The following is an 18,981-nucleotide window of genomic DNA, read 5'->3' as shown; positions in this document are numbered from 1 at the left end:
CCTGCATAAGTAGCTCCTCTCAGTCATTTATGATAGTGACGAGGGCATTTTGTAAAGTGAAATAAGCCAGACACAAAAACATGAGTATTGCACAGTGTCACTCATGTGCATCTAAAAACAGGTGATCTCATGTAATTAGAGAGTATAATGGCAGTCATGAGAGGCTGGGATGGTGGAAGGGAAAGAGTGTTGGGGAGATGTTGTTCAGAGGAAACATAATTAGTCAGACAGAAGGAAGAAATTTTAAGAGACCTATTGTGCAGCAAAGTGACTATATTGAATAATACACTGTATTCTTGAAAATTATGAAGAGTGAATATCATACGCTATCATCACAAACATTTTAACTGAGATAATTCATTTTTTTATTTAGCCAGATTTAGCCATTCTGTAATGTATAAGGGTACTTCAAAAGGTCTGTGGAAAGTGACATTAAAATATATTTATTTTGATAGAAAACTTTTTGAAATCCATATGCACAGGCCGGCGCCGCGGCTCACTAGGCTAATCCTCCGCCTTGCGGCGCCAGCACACCAGGTTCTAGTCCTGGTCGGGGTGCTGGATTCTGTCTTGGTTGCCCCTCTTCCAGGCCAGCCCTCTGCTGTGGCCCGGGAGTGCAGTGGAGGATGGCCCAAGTGCTTGGGCCCTGCACCCGCATGGGAGACCAGGAGAAGCACCTGGCTCCTGCCATTGGATCAGCGTGGTGCGCCAGCCGTGGCGGCCATTGGAGGGTGAACCAATGGCAAAGGAAGACCTTTCTCTCTCTCTCTCTCTCTCACTGTCCACTCTGCCTGTCCAAAAAAAAAAAAAAAATCTGTATGCACAAAGAGTCTTCAAAACATTCATAAAAATGTGTATTATGAAAAAACTATGCATGGGTTTCAATATTTTTGCACCAAAAATACTTACTTAATTCCATTTTCCATGAAATTTTGGAAATATCTTTGTATACTGTAGGTGTACTGCAAAACATCATATGGGGACTGGCACTGTGGCGCTGTGGCATAGTGGGTAAAGCCACCACCTGCAGCGCCGGCATCCCATATGGGATCCAGTTCAGGTCCTGGGAGCTCCACTTCTGATCCAGCTCTCTGCTGTGGCCTGGGAAAGCAGTGGAAGATGGTTCAAGTGCATGGACCCCTGTACCACATGGGAGACCTGCAGGAGGCTCCTCTTCAGATCCGTGTGGCTCCAGCCATTGCAGCCATTTGGGGAGTGAACCAGTGGATAGAAGACTTTCTCTCTCTCTCTCTCTCTCTGTCCCCCCCCCCCGGCCCCCTCTCTCCCCCTCTCTCTCTCCCTGCCTCTGCCTCTCTGTAACTCTGCCTTTCAAATAAATAAATTGTCGCTCCCCCTCTTCGTGGAGGAACGACACAGGACCCTGCGCTGTTCTTTCGTCTGCTCGGCCCTCCCCGGGTTTGCTGCTGGTTCTTCCCGGGTTGGCTACTATCCCTTCCACCTCCGTGGAAGGGCAGTTCCCCCTAGCCACATTCCCCACTTCCGCAGGGGAGCAGCACACCGCCGGCCGGCTTTCTCGGGGGCTGCACAGGTGTTCCTTCAGCTAGATGTTCCTGGTGCATGCCGTCTCTCTCCTCCTTTATAGTCCTCCTCTACCAATCCTAACTCGGCTGCCCACACGCCGAGTACGCTGCTCTCCTCCAATCAGGAGCAAGTCCTACAGTTTATTAGTTGAACTGGAGGCAGCTGTGCGGAAGCTGTTTACTTCTCTCCCAGCGCCATATTGTGGGAGAGCAGATGCATAGAATAAGTCTTAATTCCAGTAACTCAGTCTAGTCCGGATTGCTCCCCACATAAATAAATCTTTAAAAAACATCATATGGTCATGATCCAAATATACAGTGTTGTCAGTTTTACAAAATGGCATAGGCTAGTCTACAAATCTTCTATGATGGCAGAAGATTGTCTGCAGGTCTGTCCATGACCGACGGTCCAAGTGCAAATGCAGTACACAGGGTTGATAGGCTTCTGAAATCCTAATGCGCATTTAAAATGCTTTTGGAAAAATTAGAATTAAGAATTTAGAAAACATTATCTTTTGAATGTGGATTCATGGAAAAGCAATTGAATAACAATTTAGCAACTCTATTCTGTTCTTATCGTAGGCCTGCTATCCAATTACTGCATGGCCTCAACATTTGATTTAACCTCTCTGAATTTCATTTCCTTCTCTATTAAATGAGGTTAAGAAGCTAAAGCTATGGATACATGTACTCTTCTATTGACAGGTTCTGTTTTTGCATTTTATCTTTGCTGTGTCTCCTACAATGTGTTGCTGCCTTGTGTGTACATACACACAGAATGGGCCTTGTCAAAAACTATCATAAGGTGTCCCCTCCAGTTAGAGACAACAAGTCCTCTAGCGTCTCCACGTGTGCATGATTAGCCACACGTGATAATTACATTGCAAATGATTATACTTAGCAGGAGCAGCGTATTAACCTTGTTAGGCACTCACAATAGCAGAGACTAGAGGAAAGACAAAAAAAAAAAAAAAAAAAAAAAAGCAAACCAAGCTGCCTTGTGTTGAGTAGGATACAGAAGATGCACTCAAGGAAAATGACCACATTTGGGTCATGGCAACCTTCTTGTAAAACCCCGGTCCACTTATCAGGGAAATGCAGTGTATTTGTAGCCACTGTGTGCTTAGATATGAATGAGTACGTATGTGATGTTCCATTGCTACGTGAGGTCATTTAATTCTCACAATACATCAGAGTGAGAAAATCTTAAAAGCAAAAAAGAAAAAGAAAGGTACCATGGTATGTGAATAATATCTTAATCAATATGTTTTTGAAGATTTATTTTATTTATTTGAAAGGCAGTTACAGAGACAAAGCGAAACTTCAATAAATATGTTTAAAAAAATTACAAGGACAGATTTCTCAACAGCAATGATAGAGGCCAGAGACAATGGTATGATAATAGCAAAGTTGTGCAAGGAAAACATTCGATTTAGTATTTTGTTCTCTGAGTGGAGGGAAAATAAAGACATTTCCTCACAAAAGTTGGAAAGGGTTTATCACTGAAAGAACTAATAAATAATGTATTTCAGGAAGAAAGAAGTTGAAATTAGAAGGCAGTAATGAGATACAAGAAAGAATAATGAGCCAAAAAGTTGGTAAACATGTAAGTAAATATAAGCCTACAGGGACTGCATACAGCAAAAACAGCGACCTTAATAAAAATGACTAATATTGAAAGTATGGGGGGGGGGCAGCTCTGTGGTGCAGCGGGTAAAGCTGCTGCCTGCAGTGCTGGCATCCCATATGGACACAGGTTCGAGTCCCGGCTGCCCCACTTCAGATCCAGCTCTCTGCTGTGGCCTGGGAAAGCAGTGGAAGATGGCCCAAGTCCTTGGGCTCCTGCATCCCCGTGAGAGACCCAGAGGAAGCTCCTGGCTTTGGATTGGCACAGCTCCGGCAACTGCAGCCAGGTGGGGAGTGAATCAGCAGATGGAAGACCTTTCTCTCTTTCTCTGCCACTGCCCAAAGAAAGAAAGTAGAGGGCTGGCACTGTGGCATAGTGGGTTAAAGCCCCAGCCTGCAGCACCAGCATCCCATATGGAAGCTGGTTCGAGTCCTGGCTGCTCCTCTTCCAATCCAGCTCTCTGCTGTGGCCTGTGAAAGCAGCAGAAGATGCTGCTTGGGCTCCTGCACCCACGTGGGAGACTCGGAAGAAGCACCTGGCTCCTGGATTCAGATCAGCTCGGTTCTGGCTCTGGCTGATGTGGTCATTTGGAAAGTGAACCAGTGGATGGAAGACCTATCTCTGGCTCTACCTCTTTCTCTAACTCTGTCTTTTAAATAAATAAAATAAATCTTAAAAAAGAAAGTACAACAACAAAATGTAAATAAAATTCTAGCAGAAATAACATGAAGGACGGGAAGGGGAATTGGAAATCAAAGAATTCTAAGGTCCTAATGTAGCTTGAGCGTAGGGTAGAGAATCTCATGTATTGTTGAATGATTTTTGACAAAGATGCCAAGACCATTCAGCGGGAAGAAGAACAGTCCTTTCAGCAAACAGTCCTGCAGAAGCTGGATCTGTATTCAATACTGCATACAAAAATTAACTCAAAGTAGATCAAAAGCTAAATGTAAGACTTCAAACTATAAAACAGCTTGACGAAAACATATGGCAAAAGCTTTATGATGTTGGATCTGGCAATGATTTCTTGGGTATGACACCAGAGGCGCAGGCAACAGTACAAAAAATAGACACACGAAACTTCAAAAAATTTTTGCACCAAGAGACAATAGCATCAATAGGCAGCCCACAGAATGGGGAAAATATTTGTAAGTGGTATATCTGATAAGAGATCAATAACCAGAATGTGTAGAGAACTGCTAAAACTGAAAAACAAAACAACAATTCTGATTTTAAACTGGGCAAAGGATTTAAGAAGATATTTCTTTTTTAATTTCGCCTTTTTGAATTTTATATAAAGGGAGCAAATTTAATGTATTTCATAGAAACGGTTTGATAGAGCATAGTGATCCTTCTCACCCTACCCCTGCTCACTCCCACCCTCCCTCCTCCTCTTTTGGTTATTTTTATTTTAATTTTTACAATTTATAAAGAACTCAACAGGTAGTAAGTAGAAAAAAAACGAAACCGCTGCTCTTCAAGAGTGTCGACAAGGGCTGTGTCCAAGAGGACTCTTCCAAGTCACCACTGATGGTAGAATACAAAGGAAGACGACCATGAGATACTGTATCATAGCCGTTAGGATGGCTGCTCTCAGAAACCAGAGAAGAACAAGTGTTCAGTACTCAGTTGAGAAAGCAGAGCCCTTGTCTATTGCTGGTGGGAATGGTAAAATGCTGCAGTTACTGTGGGACACAGTATGTCAATTTCTAAAACAAGATTAAAAATGGGATGACCATCTGACCCAGCAGTTCAACTTGTTGAGTGTATACCCAAAAGAATTGAGAGTGGGATCTGGGAGAAATACTTGTCCACTCGTGTTTGCAGCCTTCTCACTCACAATGCACGTGACATCGAAGCAACCTAGGTACCCACTGATGGATGTTCAATGTGGTGTGCACATATAATGCAATACCCTATAAAAGAAGGAAATTTAGATATAGGCTAGAATAGACATAAACCTGAAAATGCAATGCTCAGTGAAATCAGCCAGGCACAAAAAGACAAAGGCTGTATGGTACTGCGTATGTGAGGTGCTGGGAGTAGCAAAACTCAGACACAGAAGGACGGCAGCTTCCGGGAGCTGAGGGGATAAGGCCATGAGGAGTTATTGCTTAATCGGTGTAGAGTTTCAGGTTTTACGAGATGAGAAGAGCCCGGCAGATGGACGATGCTGATAGTTACATAACATTCCGAGTGTATTCGGTATCACGGAGTTGTACATGTGAAAATGGCTAGGACAGTAAATGTTATGTTACCTGTATTTTAACACAGTTGTTGAATACTGGAAAAGGTATGTTGGAGAGAGATCAGAAGATGTTGTAAAACTAGAATGGGACTAACCCATTTAGGATTTTCAAGGGAGAGGAAAGTACTAAAATTAAGAGATTGAGAGGCTGTTTGCAGGTGGGAGCAGGAAGGATGTGGGGAATCTCTTGGGCCTCCTGCTCAGTTTTGTTATATAGCTAAAATGGCTCTAAAAGTCTATTAAAAATCAAGAGATTAAAAAAAGAGAAAGGTAAAGTTACTGATTAATTTTAGATATTAAGCCAGTGTACATGTTAAAATTTTAATATAACCTTCAAACCAGTTGAGGGAATAAATGAAAAATAAATGGAATACAATCAATCCAATAGAAAGCAAAGAAAATATTTTTTAATTGTAAAAGATGCAGAATAAGTAAAAAACACAAACCAAAACAGTGACTATAAATCAAAATCTATTGGCAGTCATAGTAAATATAAAGGAATACTTTGGGCCAGTGCCGCGGCTCACTAGGCTAATCCACCGCCTTGCGGCGCCGGCACACCAGGTTCTAGTCCCGGTCGGGGCGCCGGATTCTGCCCCGGTTGCCCCTCTTCCAGGCCAGCTCTCTGCTGTGGCCAGGGAGTGCAGTGGAGGATGGCCCAAGTGCTTGGGCCCTGCACCCCATGGGAGACCAGGAGAAGCACCTGGCTCCTGGCTTCGGAGCAGTGCGGTGCGCCGGCCACAGTGGCCATTGGGGGGTGAACCAACAGCAAAGGAAGACCTTTCTCTCTGTCTCTCTCTCACTGTCCACTCTGCCTTGTCAAAAAAAAAAAAATAATAATAATGATTATCTCAATAGAAGCAAGTAGAAGCTTTAGGTAAAATGTACTATTCATTAACAACAAAAATAACCCTTAGCCTATGCGTAGTAGAAGATGCATTAAGGTGGACTAGTTTATGACGCCATAGCAAATAAATGCTGCGTTCTCAGTGGCTCAACACAGAAGCTCATCTTCTGCTTCTCAGGCCACAATGTGTCATGTGACTCTCCCCCAAGCTGTGACTAAGGCAGATGGGCTCTCCCCATTTACCAAGGCGTCCGTATGCAGAACACAGCTTCGCTGTTGCCATGAATAAGGCAGAGGCAACATGGGAGGCTTCTTGCTTGAGTCGGGCTGGTCACATGCAGCCATGACTGCATGTGACATTTACCACTTCTCATATTTTGGTGCTCAGAACTCAATTACATAGCCCAGCCAGTTCAAAGCAGGTGGGAAAGCCTCACCTTTAATCTGATATTTGACCTGCATTAGATACCCTTTACTCATCGGAGAAGGTTTCCTGGGCCTCGGTTGCACAGTGACTTTTAAAATCCGTCTCTCATTGTTTGGAGGTCTGGAAGCAATCAGCTTTTTCAACCACAAGGAGGACTGAATGTCTATGTTTCTCCTGCACACTGGTCAGTTTAACCCAAGCTTACCTCCTCTGCTGTGGCCCCCAATAAAGCCAATGGTACTGAATACACACTTCTAACATCCTGTTTTTCAATCTGTTTTGCTACAGAAACAGGCTCATTAGGCATATGTTCTCTCTTCCAGTCAAAGCAGATGGCAATTTCACCATCATGTAATATGGATTATGGATCTCCACTGTTCTGCCCTCTGATACTTGTTTCTTCATATCTGGCTCACAGCTTCTAGGCCAGGGCTGCTGCCACCTTCTCGCCTCCTCCTCCTCGTCTCCTGCTGCTGCTCCTCCTTCTACTGCCTTTACAGAAAAAATGACAAAACTGCTTGAAAGACAAAAAGAAATTAGATATATTCTGTTCTGTGATGACAACAGTTTTTCTCAAAGTCTATATGTCTTGTGCAATCCCAATCAAAAGCTCAACAGTTTTTTAGGTATGCTTTGTGTTCTTACGGAAGCTGACAAGCTTATTCTAAAAAGTCATTTGAAAAAGTCAATTAAATCAAGCAAGAACTTAGAATAACCAAGACAGTTTTTGTAAAGGCAGTAGAAGAATTACCATTAGTGCATATGAAAACATGATATGATGATAATCATTATCAGGCTTAGGAAAAGACACTCAAATCTAGAAGCTTGATATCTGAAAGATGTTGTAAATCAGTGGGGATAATAGATTAATGAATTATGCTTCCCATATAGAAGAAATAATTAGGTCCCTACCTCACACCGTATGCAAAAATCAATTTCACCTGGATTAAAGATGAAGTGTGAAGGACAAATTCTTTTTTATGTATTTATTTATTTGAAAGGCAGGGTTATAGAGAGGTGGGGGGAGGGGGTCTTCCATCTGCTGATTCATTCTCCAGATGACTGCAATGGCTGGATCTGCGCTGATCTGAAGCCAGGAGCCGGGAGATGCTTCTGGGTCTCCCACATGGGTGCAGGGGCCCAAGGACTTGGGCCATCTTCCACTGCTTTCCCAGGCCATAGCAGAGAGCTGGATTGGAAGTGGAGCAGCTGGGACTTGAACTGGAGCCCAGATAGGATGCCGGCACTGCAGGCGGTGGCATTACCTGCTACACCACTGTGCCAGCCCCAGGACAAATTCTTAAAACTTATAGAGGAAAATAGGGAAAACAAGGCAGGCTGCTGAGTTTGGGTAAGATTTCTTTTAAAAAAGCATAAACTAGGGAAAGATACTGATAAGCTTGACTCCACAAAAATTAAAAACAGCTGTGCCGCAAAATTCACCGTAACAAAGCAGTATGATAAGCCACGTGGGGTTGAGATGGGTGGGGATTTCAGTAATGAATGTAGCAATGATTTTGTATGTAGAATTTGTAAAGAGCACAGCAATCCATTCCTAGGTGCATTCCAGGAGGAATTCTTGAATATTAGTACAATGCAAAATAGAGAAAAATGTTCCCTGACATCTTTCCAACTGTTGGGTATTAGAAATAAGTAACATTCATTAGAAAAATGAGTAAATGAACTGTGGCTTATTAGTACACTAGAACTGTATGCACAACATGTAAAATAAATGCATCACAGGTATATATACACTGAGATAATACAACTTTAATGCTTTAAAAAATTTCAAAAAGACATACACAGCATTGTTAAATATTTTGATGCACAAAGTACTATTAAATATATTTGAGATATATTTATATATACTTAGTAAAAGTTTAAAAACATATGGAAATGATAAACTCCAAATCCAAGATAGCACTTACATTTGGTGAGAGAAGTTGAATATGATCAATGAAGAATAATCAAGGATAGTCGATTTTAATGTGGATTTCTTAAAAATTGAGCACAAGCCCAATAGTTAAACCACTGCTTTTGACAGCCACCGTCATCCCATATCAGAGTACCTGCATTCCTGTCCCACATTCACTTCTGATCCAGATTCCTGCTAATGTGGACCCTAGGAGGCAGCAGATGATGGCTCAAGGACTTGGTCCTTGCCACTCGTGCAGGAGACTCCAGCGAAATTCTTGACTTTGGACTGGCCCCATCCTGGCTGTCTTTCAAATAAAAGTAAAGAAAACTTTTAAAAAAAATCATGAAAAAAATCAACAAATATGACAAATGCTAAGTATCCCAAGTCAGTATGTATGATATTATTCTGATATTATTCAGTATGTATGATATTATATATATATAGAAAAATGCTTGTAAGTTAATAAATTAAAAGCTAAGGGAAGGGTAAATGGCCAGAAAAATCATTCCAGAGAATCATGGTCCTTCCAGCCCTACCCTTAGCATCAGTGTGTAGTACAGTCAGTAAAGTATTACGCTGCAAATGGGCTGGCATTTTGTGTGGGCTTCAGACCCTACCACTGGGCACTGTGTTGTATCTTTGGAAAAATACCTTCTGTGCTATCACACCTGTTTTGGTGCCTGTGGCATCTCCCTTTAGCAAGAAAGAGACACAATGAATATGTTGGCAGGCCTGTCAAGGAATTAAGACCCATTTAGCCTTTTGATAGCATCTCCAAGTTACTGCAGATGCCACGAAGCTCTCTGAACCATCAGAAGAAAAAATTGATGCTTGATGTTGTCTTGTAGCCATTACTCTCAAGTTCCAAATAACTAGAACAGGACTCATTTGAATTGGATATTTACAAAAATGGGCTCACCCCCTAACTGTCACAGTCAGGGTCCCCAGCTGCTCCACACAAGCAGAATTTGCTGGACACTCACTCTGCTCTAGACGTGAAGAAGTAAGCACAGCATTGCTGTTGGTAAAAGCGTCCCCTCTGACCTGGAGCAATCAGCCACATTTTCCTTCCTTTGGCCAGGTGTCCCCAGACGTGGATCGTTTCTCCAACAGTTGTCCCTCTGTGTCATACAGGTCCAGTCCCACTTCAGTGGTTACGGCTGGGCTGTCAGTGTCCCTTCTCATAATTAGCAAAGGAGCTGGTAACAGGATGAAGCTGGAGATTGCTCTCTCTGTGAAATGCGCGTGGCTTTGTTTGCAAGATGAGCTCCATCCCCACTGCTCTAACTGGCAGCAGAATTGCCAAAGCCGTTCTGTGACTGGATAGGACTTTTCCTCCAGGAACCTTGTAGCTGTACTGCTGTGGAAACACAGTTACCCTCCCCCGTGGTCAGGTTTCCGACAGCTTTTGCTGTGGAACAGTTTGAAGAGTAGAGAGCCCTGTTTGGGAGACAGGGAAGTGTTTTCACACCTGAAGTGTAATTTCACACCTTCTGTTCCTCGGCAGATAAGTGCATAAAATAACACATCAAACCGGAATAGAAAAAAGATCAACATACAAAGAAAACTGCAGGTTGTAATTTGCTCCCTATCTTACAATGCTCTGGGAGAGAACAGTGAATTAGAGCTCTGGGTTTATAATTCACAAAGTTTGACTGGTCGTTAGGTGGGGAAGTGAGGGATAAACACTAATCAGCTTGCTGCCTGCCTTGAACACAGTGTACAGAATGACACAATTTGGGCAACATCCAAAGCTTTTAATTTTTTTTTAAGGATTGCTATGAACATGTTAGTAGTAAGAATTGTCATTCAAGGTCAGGAAATTGATGAATGGAATGACTTTACCAAGAATATAATTTAGGAGATAATGTTTTTTTTGTAACAGTCCATTCAGGAATTTTCCTAAAAGTGGACCTTGTTGGTAGAATTTAGACATTTTCCTTTTTTTTTTTTTTTTTTGTATAAACAGCATATACAACGATTTTACAGCATTGTAGTTCCAGGGTTACAAAATAAGAGTTTAGCTTCAATTAACAAGTTTAAAAACTTGAGATCAAAGGAAAAACAAAATTCGAACTCCTTCACTGGTCATAAACATTCAAGGACAGAGTATATTAGTTGATGTCTGCAAGGTGTTAGCCTGGGTTTTCGGGGTGGGCACGGAGGCAAATGGGAAAAGTCTTTCTCTACGCCAATGGGGGACTGACACTCTTGGCATTTACACAGACAGGCAATGATAATGCTGGGTGGATGAGTGCTGGACTGGATTGCATGAGATTGTGGTGGGGGCCAGAGAAGGGTTTTCTGAGTCAGAGTTGTTGTGTGTGGGGAAAAGAGGTCCCCAGCTATTCCAAGACAAAGTGATATGAAAGTGGAAATCAGGATATGAGCACCTGAAGAGCAGGTACAGGAGTGAAGGAGAAAGGGCAGGTGGGCTGGCGAGAAGGAGGTGGTTTGGTAGAGTGGGGCAGTAGGTTAAGCCACTGCTTGGGACGCCTGCATCCCATATCAGAGTGTCGGTTTGAGTCCCAGCTCCACCACTCCCAATCCAGCTTCCTGCTGATGCACCTGGAAGCAGCAAATGATGGCCTGAGTACTTGAGGTCCTGCCATGTATGTGAGAAACCCAGATGGAGTTCCTTGTTACAACTGTGTCCCGGCCCAGCTATGGCTGTCCCTGGCATTTAGAGAGTGAACCATCAGATGGAAGATTGATCTCTCCATCTGTCACTCTGCCTTCCAAATAAAAATAATAACAAGTAACTGCTGGTGGAAATGCAAACAAGTACAGCCACTGTGGAAGACAGTATGGAGATTCCTTAGAAAGCTGAAAATAGATCTACCATCTAACCCAACCATCCCACTCCTGGGAACTTCCCCAAATTAAATGAAATCTGCATATGAAAAGTTATCTTTACCCCATGGTTATTGCAGCTCAGTTCACAATAGTGAAGATATGGGATCAACCCAGATGTCCACCAACCAGTGCCTGGGTAAATAAAATGCAGTGTATATACACTATGGAATAATACTTAGCCATAAAAAAGAATGAAACCCTCCTTTTTGCAACAAAATGAATGCAACTGAAAACCATTTTACTTAGTGAAATAAGCTTTTTTCCTTATCTGTGGTAACTAATAAAATACAAAAAATTTATATGAATAAATTGGCATTTTGAGATTTGATTATTGTTTATAGCCCTGTCTGCTGTTGAGGAACAGTGAATCTTCTTACTATTTGTTGAATTCTTTACTTAGTAGAGGGTTAAGTTTATGATTATAAAATATACAGAGTATGTCATTGTAACAATTAAAGAATGAGAAAGGAAGGAGGAGGGAGGGTGGGAGTGTGGGCAGGAGGAAGGGTAGGGTAGGAAGTATCACTATGTTCCTAAACGTATATATGAAATGCATGAAATACATTCACCTTATATATATAAAAAATTGAAAAAGAATTAGAATGGAGAGTGAGCAACAAGCCTAAAAAATAATCAAGACCAGAGTACAAAGTCTACCCCAACAAATTTAGCTTTTATCCTGAGACTAGGGGAGGTAGTGATGACTTAGTGTTTATGCGTTAGCAAGCGTGACATGGCCATATCTGCCTTTTATGAAGATCACAGTCAGAGATCAGTGAGGTCATTATAGGCAAGAGGTACTGCTGACCCGAGTTTAAGCGTACATGGCAAGGTAAGGGACACTGTGGGTGGAAAGAAGTGGGGAGATTTGGGAAGTATTGAGGAGAATGAATCAACAGAACTTGGTGATTTATCAGGGGCACTTAGGGTAAGGAAGCCAATTTTGTCAAAGAAAAGTCCTGATTTCTGACTTGAATAATTGAGTGAATGGTGCTATTACTCACAGAGCTGGGGATGTGTTGAGTGTAACGTGTGTGTGGAAGGTCCAAGAGAAGAAACATTGTTCAGCTGGATCTTTTTATTAAAGATTTATTTATTTATTTGAAAGTCAGAGTTGCACAGAGCGAAAAGGAGAGGCAGAGAGAGAGAGAGAGAGAGAGAGAGAGAGAGTTCTTCCATCCATTGGTTCACTCCCCAGTTGGCTTCAACAGCCGGAGCTGGGCCTATTCAAAGCCAGCAACCAGGAGCCAGGAGCTTCCTCCAGGTCTCCCATGCAGGTACACAGGCCCAAGCACTTGGGCCATCCTCTACGGCTTTCCCAGGCCACAGCAGAGAGCTGGATCGGAAGTGCAGCAGCCTGGACTTGAACCGGTGCCCAATGGGATGCTGGCACTGCAGATGGTAGCTTTACCTGCTACACCACAGTGCCAGCCCTAGCTGGATCTTAAGTTTAGGAGAAAGTCTTCGCCATGAATTTGGAGTTGGCTGTCATGTCATTAAAGCCATGGGAGTGGATGAAATGGTCCAAAGTCTAGGTAGAGAGTGAGAAGAGAGGAGGCTGTTTAATTCAGGCATAAAAATATAAATTCACTATGAAAAGAAAGCATATACAGAGAAAAATGTGTGTATTATTTTGTTACATAAATAAAATGTAGATGAAAGACTGTGCATGTCCATAAATACTATTGTACATATGCCCATCTTGTAGGTATGAGGAGATTTGAAAATGTGTGTGGAAAATAGAATTAAAATGTTTATTTTGGCACAAAAAAAGTTGGAATCCATGAATAGTTTTTTCATTATACATAGTTTCTATGAACTTTGTGAAGACCCCCAATATGCATGGATTTCAACATTCTGTTTTTGCACCCAAATAAGGTCATCTTTAAATTCTCTTTTCCAAAAATCTTTTGATGTCCCCCTTTTTTTAAAAAAAATTATTTGAAGGAGAGACTTACACACACCAACATGCCTTCTGTCTGCTTATTTACTCCTCAGATGGTGGCAGTGGCTGCACCTGGTTCTGGCAGAAGCCAGGAGACCAGAGCTCCATCTGGGTCTCCCACGTGGGTGGCAGGGGACCAAGCACTTGGGTCATCCTCTGCTGCTTTCCCAGGTGCATTAGCAGGGAGCTGGGTCAGAAGCAGAGCAGCTGGGACTCCAGTCGGCACTCCGATATGGGATGCTGGCAAGCAGGTGTCAGCTTAACGTCCTGCTGTGCCACAGTGCCAGCCCCAGATGTGCCGTTCTGTACAGCCTTTGCGGGTAAGGGTTCTAGAACACCAGCAAGGTTCCAGAAAGACCTCTCCCTGGCATATTAGATCTCCGAGGTAATAGTCCCCTTCCTTATTCACGTAAGGTGTGTCAGTTCAACAGCAAGAACCAGGCCTAAGGAATTTGTAGTCTGTATATAATATGTCAACTGAAGTAGCAAACCAGGAAGCACTGACTCTCTCACCCCACCACTCTGCTTTGTCTTAGATACATACGGAAAACTCTTCCTCCTCAATTCTGTGGGTCAAGAGATGTCCCGTTGCAAGACATCCCTTCGGCGTGGCCAGCCCAACCCTGTCTACAAGGAGACCTTTGTGTTCCAGGTGGCCCTCTTTCAGCTGTCTGACGTCACCTTGATGGTTTCCATTTATAACAGGCGTAGTATGAAGCGTAAAGAGATGATTGGCTGGATCGCTCTGGGCCAAAATAGCAGTGGAGAGGAGGAACAAAACCACTGGGAGGAGATGAAAGAGAGCAAAGGCCAGCAGATCTGCAGATGGCACTCTTTGCTGGAATCCTAGGTTTGCCAACTGGTGTTTGTGTGCTGTGTCCGCCTCCTTGCTGGCTACTGATGCCCTGCTTGGCAGGGTTTCCAGGCTTTCAAATGGAAATTCTACTTTGCCTAAGATATTCTGAGTGGGAGCTTTCGGTTTCTCAAAGGTTTGATTTGGGTTGGAATATTATAATTTTAGACATCTACATACGCAGCCATGTGTCCTGTATGGAAACTGGCCATAATGGAGGCCAGAGTGGAGGTGATGGGTTGATTTGTGCTAATAGATTATTGAGTCTCAGCTCACACTATGGAATGAAGCTTCTCTTACTGTCTCTGCCTGAGGAGTAATCTGACATTGCAAGGGAGCTATTAAATGTCACTAATTGCAGCCACTTAGGTGTTTGAATCAGAATTTTCTTAATGTGGTGCAAAAAAACTCCAAAATACAAATGAATCAGATGCTGACACAGAAGAATGCAACTGTAATCCATAGCCCCTTCTTTCACATTTTTCTGTTTCATTAAAAAATCCATTTCCCTAACAAGTAAATGTTTAAAAATTGCACTTAAAATAAATTTGTATTAATTAATATCTTTTATATCTCATTTATAAATTTTGGTTACTATGATATTTAATTAGATTTATCATATTTTGAAGCTAGAAAAGAGTTTAGAACTTACTATTATCAAATAATTTGTCTCCTTTTGAATATGTAAGATTTCAAGTTTGTAACTGTTAAGTTTTTTATGCTATGTTGCTCACCTAACAACTTCTTACAGAACGAGAAGAAAACTAAATCCAAGAGAAAGTTCTTTAAGTCATGGGTTGACTGGTTTCTCTCAATCTGATTGTATCTGGATTATACCTTTTCTATATTCAATGATCCATACTCATACATGTATTTTGGATATACTCCTTCATGCTCTCTTTTAATGTACTATTTTCCATTATCAGAGCCTACTGACTTGCACACAGTGGTTCCTTAATAAATATTTATTTTATGGACTCTTGGAAAGAAATATGTGAAGACCCGTGAATGGAGAATTACTTTCATGTGGTATGGAGAGACCCTAAATTTTCAGTTGGACCTTTGAAGTGCCTATAACTCATTTTCCACAGCCTTTGCGGCAACCTGGATACCTGCCATTGACAACACTGCTCTTGTATGGTTATAAACATGCAGTTTTACTTATGAATGATTTTTATATATTTATTCAGTGCATGTATTTTTTCCTTATTCTCAGATATGAGCCCTTAATTTTGATTACTTTATTGACAGTAATTAAAACATACAGGGAAGGAAGGGGTGTCCATTTAACCCTGGGTCCAACGTGTACCTCTTCTGAGCAATGGCTTAGCTACTTATTTTTAGCTTTTATGTTGCATTGTTGACTTTTTGCTGTCTGTGGGAAGAGTGATAGCTAGTGATGAATGTATACAGTCAAAAACACATAACACCTCGGCAGCTCACATTTGGACAGATTGTAAGCGTAGGCTGTAACACTTGAAGAACATATTTATCCCTTACAGGGTGTAATGGTTATCCTGACAAGACCAGACGAGGGCACAGGATAACTGTACTACGATTTCAGGGTTCAGTCTTTGAAAGAAATGATTTCCTATGGAAAAAAAGCAGGATTTGCAAAATAGATATCTCCATTTTTTTTTAAAGGTCCTGGGGGTTTTATAGATCCTACTGCTCAGTCATTCAGATTAAGTAATAAAACCATACTCCCCTGGGTTTTTACCCTAGCTTTCTTAGGAAGACCTCAGAGTGCTTTTTCCAGCATTATCTCCATTAACTGCTGAGTGGTCTTTGCAGGGTGGCTATGTCATTGAGTAGAACTGAGTGCAATTGATGAAGTAGTGGCGCAAAGAATTGGCTTTTCACATCCCTGCTCTCTGTATGCCTTGTGTTTAAAGCGAAGTAGAGCAGCCTTGTTATGCTTTCCTTTATGCAGTAACATAATAGCAGCATTCACTTTCTAATTTACATTTGAAAAAAAAAATCTGTATATATTGCAAGGATTGCCTCGGACTTTTCCTCCTATATCTTTCTGATCTCCATGTTGCTGCATCCGTGTTTCACGGTGCCCAGTAATCACCCCTACTGCCTTTCTGCTTCCTTGGCTGGCTCATGTTGAAGATTTCTGCTGGTGTGGTAAAGATGTCCTTGTGTTTGATTTGCTTCCACTGCTCTGATGATGATACCATACACAGGAATGGGTAGCACTTTAAGGGAAGGAATGCCTGAAAAGCACTTTTTAAAATTTTATTGTGCTGCTGCGACTCAATATATAGGATGTGTGTACATCTTGGCGAGACAGAAACATCAACGTATTCACGCTCAGCTGATTGTTTAAACATAAAATGCTAAAGACAAGATACATTAGAATATGAGGCTGTGTTTTTTTTTTTTTTTTTGCTTTGAATTAACATTCTAGTTTAGTAGGATCTTTTGATTTTGTGCACTTAAACTCCCTTATTTTCTTGGCAAATTCTAGACACAAAATGCGTTTAACGTGTTTTTCACTTGAGATCTTACATCTCCAGTTGCTTCTCAAAAGAGTTATGAAAGATAATTAGTTGGTTCTGCAGCAAAAAAAAAAAAAAACCTGCTTTTGCCTATTTCATTTAGCTAATGATTAATATCTCAGAGGGAGCTTTGACATTGGAGCAGCACCGGCTTTTTGTTGCATGAGTAGCTCTTTCAGCGATTTTCCCTCAAGAGTATGCTTCTTAAATAATATTACTGAGAGTAAATGATGCACTAGGTTTATGGAAATCTGCTTCATAGTGTGCCTTCTTTCAGGTCATGAGTTTAGACTGAATTGAGAAATACTGGTGTCACCAACGACGGTGGTGGCTGTTGTATTCTTTGCTCCCCTCTGACTATCGCTGAATTTTTAAATGGACCATTCAGCAGGCAGCCAAACACCTGCTCTCAGTCCCCTTTCCTCCACTGGCTCCCAGGGTGATGCACAGTTGTTTTGGATCCTGCTTTTGCTGATGCTGCATAACTGTAAGAGAGCTTTCCCTTCGCTAACGTCTGAAGAATGCATTTGGATGGAGAAAGGGTCTTCAACACGTTCATGGAAAATGTGTATTTTGGGAAAACTGTGCATGGATTTCAAAAAGCATTGTGTACCGACATTTATGTTTTAGCTGCATTTTTTCATGAACTTTTTAAAAAGTGCCCTCATGTTATACTGGGCATCCTACCTGCACAAAGTCTGAGCAATGGATCACCGCTTTTGCAAGAGGAAAAGAGAGGATGATATTGTCATTCATTTTAGGCACTATGAAGTCTGACAACTTTCAATGGCGGTGAACTGATTGATCTCAGACATTGATATTCTCTCTAGTGCTGGGTGCTGCGCCGAGCCTGGCACACCATTACTGCCTTTTTTAACATGGGGCTCTCACATTGTCTTATAAATTATCATTACCTCTTGGTCAGTCATTGGGCTTGAAACCCAGTGTGGCTGTACTGGATGATCTTATCTGAGAACCAAAAGTCTCTTCCTTTCAAGTAAATAATTATCTAAGTAGGGGCTACTGTAAGAATAGGTGAAGGCATTTCTCAGATGACCAGAAAACTGTATTTAATGGATGAGTCCATGTGGGCATCCAACTGTGGGTTTCCCAAAAACTTGGCTATCTTTTGCAGCAGAGGACTCTGTAAGGAAAACTAGGAAAGGTGGATAAGAAAGAATTATTTGTAAGTGGCATAAAATTAAATGGAGGCATATTCTTTCCTGAAAAGCCAGTAAGACTAGAAAACACATATGGTATCCCTCCTTGCTTTTGAGCGAATTGTGTAAAGAATGTTCCATTCTATTTGATCCAATGAAAAAGCAAGTGACAAATAATCCTGAAATGGCAAAACAAGTATTTTTATTGTTTGAAAAAGTAATTATTTGCTTAGGTGAAACTATAAGAAAACACCCCAGATGACTTACAGTTCATGTGTCATGTATATGGAAGATAAGAAATCAGTATGTTGGAAATGTTTTGTGTTTGCAGGCGTGTATTCAAGAAGAGTAAACCAATGAAGTAGACGATATTGCAGATTAGCTATTATTTTTTTTCACAGTCTGTAAAATTCTGGAAAATACTTGAGGATGGGATCATTGAATCTGCTCTTCCACAGTGAAGTTGGCCCAACTCGGCGAGTTGGACCAGGCTGTGGTTTCAGCCTGGGTTTGGATGGAACTCTACTAACTGTGTGGCCTTAAGATTATTCAACCAACCTATGTCCCAGACTCTTCAACTGGAAAATAAAAATCATGTCTACCTCTTAAGGTTTTAAAATAGGTATTAGTATAATGTGCCTAGCATAGAGCCTGGTGTATAGTTAGTATTCAGTATTCACTCTTCACAATCATGCTTGAAAAAGAAAATTAAAAAAAAAAAAAAACACACTTAGGTTATATTTCTCTTTGCAGAAAAAAAATAATGATAAGACTAGAGAAAAACTTAAAAATAATTTTCAGATATTTTAAAGTGGGTAGGCTAATGAAGCGAGAGCATATTTGTCAAGAAAGTAGGTCTCCTTAGGGCAAGCTAATCAGAGGTAACCCTGATATTTGGAGGAAAGTGAATCTTAATAGATCGGAACTGAGATGGAGCCAAATGTTTGTCTTTTATCTCCTTAGTTTGCAGGAGATGCCAAACCTTGGTGCTTGTGTGTATCTCTTGATATTTCACACATAGGATCTTTCTTGACTTCCTGCTCTACTTTACC

At 41.5% G+C, this 18,981-nt stretch overlaps 1 protein-coding gene across 15 annotated transcripts in view; it reads left to right on the top strand.

The window, feature by feature from the left end:
• SYT16 (synaptotagmin 16) overlaps positions 1–14,824 on the top strand; it is a 322,943-nt gene extending 308,119 nt beyond the window's left edge. For 14 of the 15 annotated variants that reach the window (XM_002719549.6, XM_089322558.1, XM_089322557.1 and 11 more), the window contains one exon: positions 13,946–14,824. In XM_002719549.6, the coding sequence (XP_002719595.3) occupies positions 13,946–14,259 (314 nt within the window). In that variant the 3' untranslated portion in view covers positions 14,260–14,824. Of the gene's footprint in view, positions 1–957; positions 1,268–13,945 lie in introns of those variants that run through there. The other variant, XM_089322565.1, reaches the window with a different exon arrangement.
• The last annotated feature ends 4,157 nt before the right edge of the window (positions 14,825–18,981 follow it).

This window comes from Oryctolagus cuniculus, chromosome 20, assembly GCF_051225735.1.
Source record: "Oryctolagus cuniculus isolate XC-2025 breed Fujian yellow rabbit chromosome 20, ASM5122573v1, whole genome shotgun sequence".
NCBI classification, from domain to species: domain Eukaryota; kingdom Metazoa; phylum Chordata; class Mammalia; order Lagomorpha; family Leporidae; genus Oryctolagus; species Oryctolagus cuniculus.
Note: the sequence above shows the minus strand (reverse complement) of the source record. Positions and strands in the feature narration are given on the sequence as shown.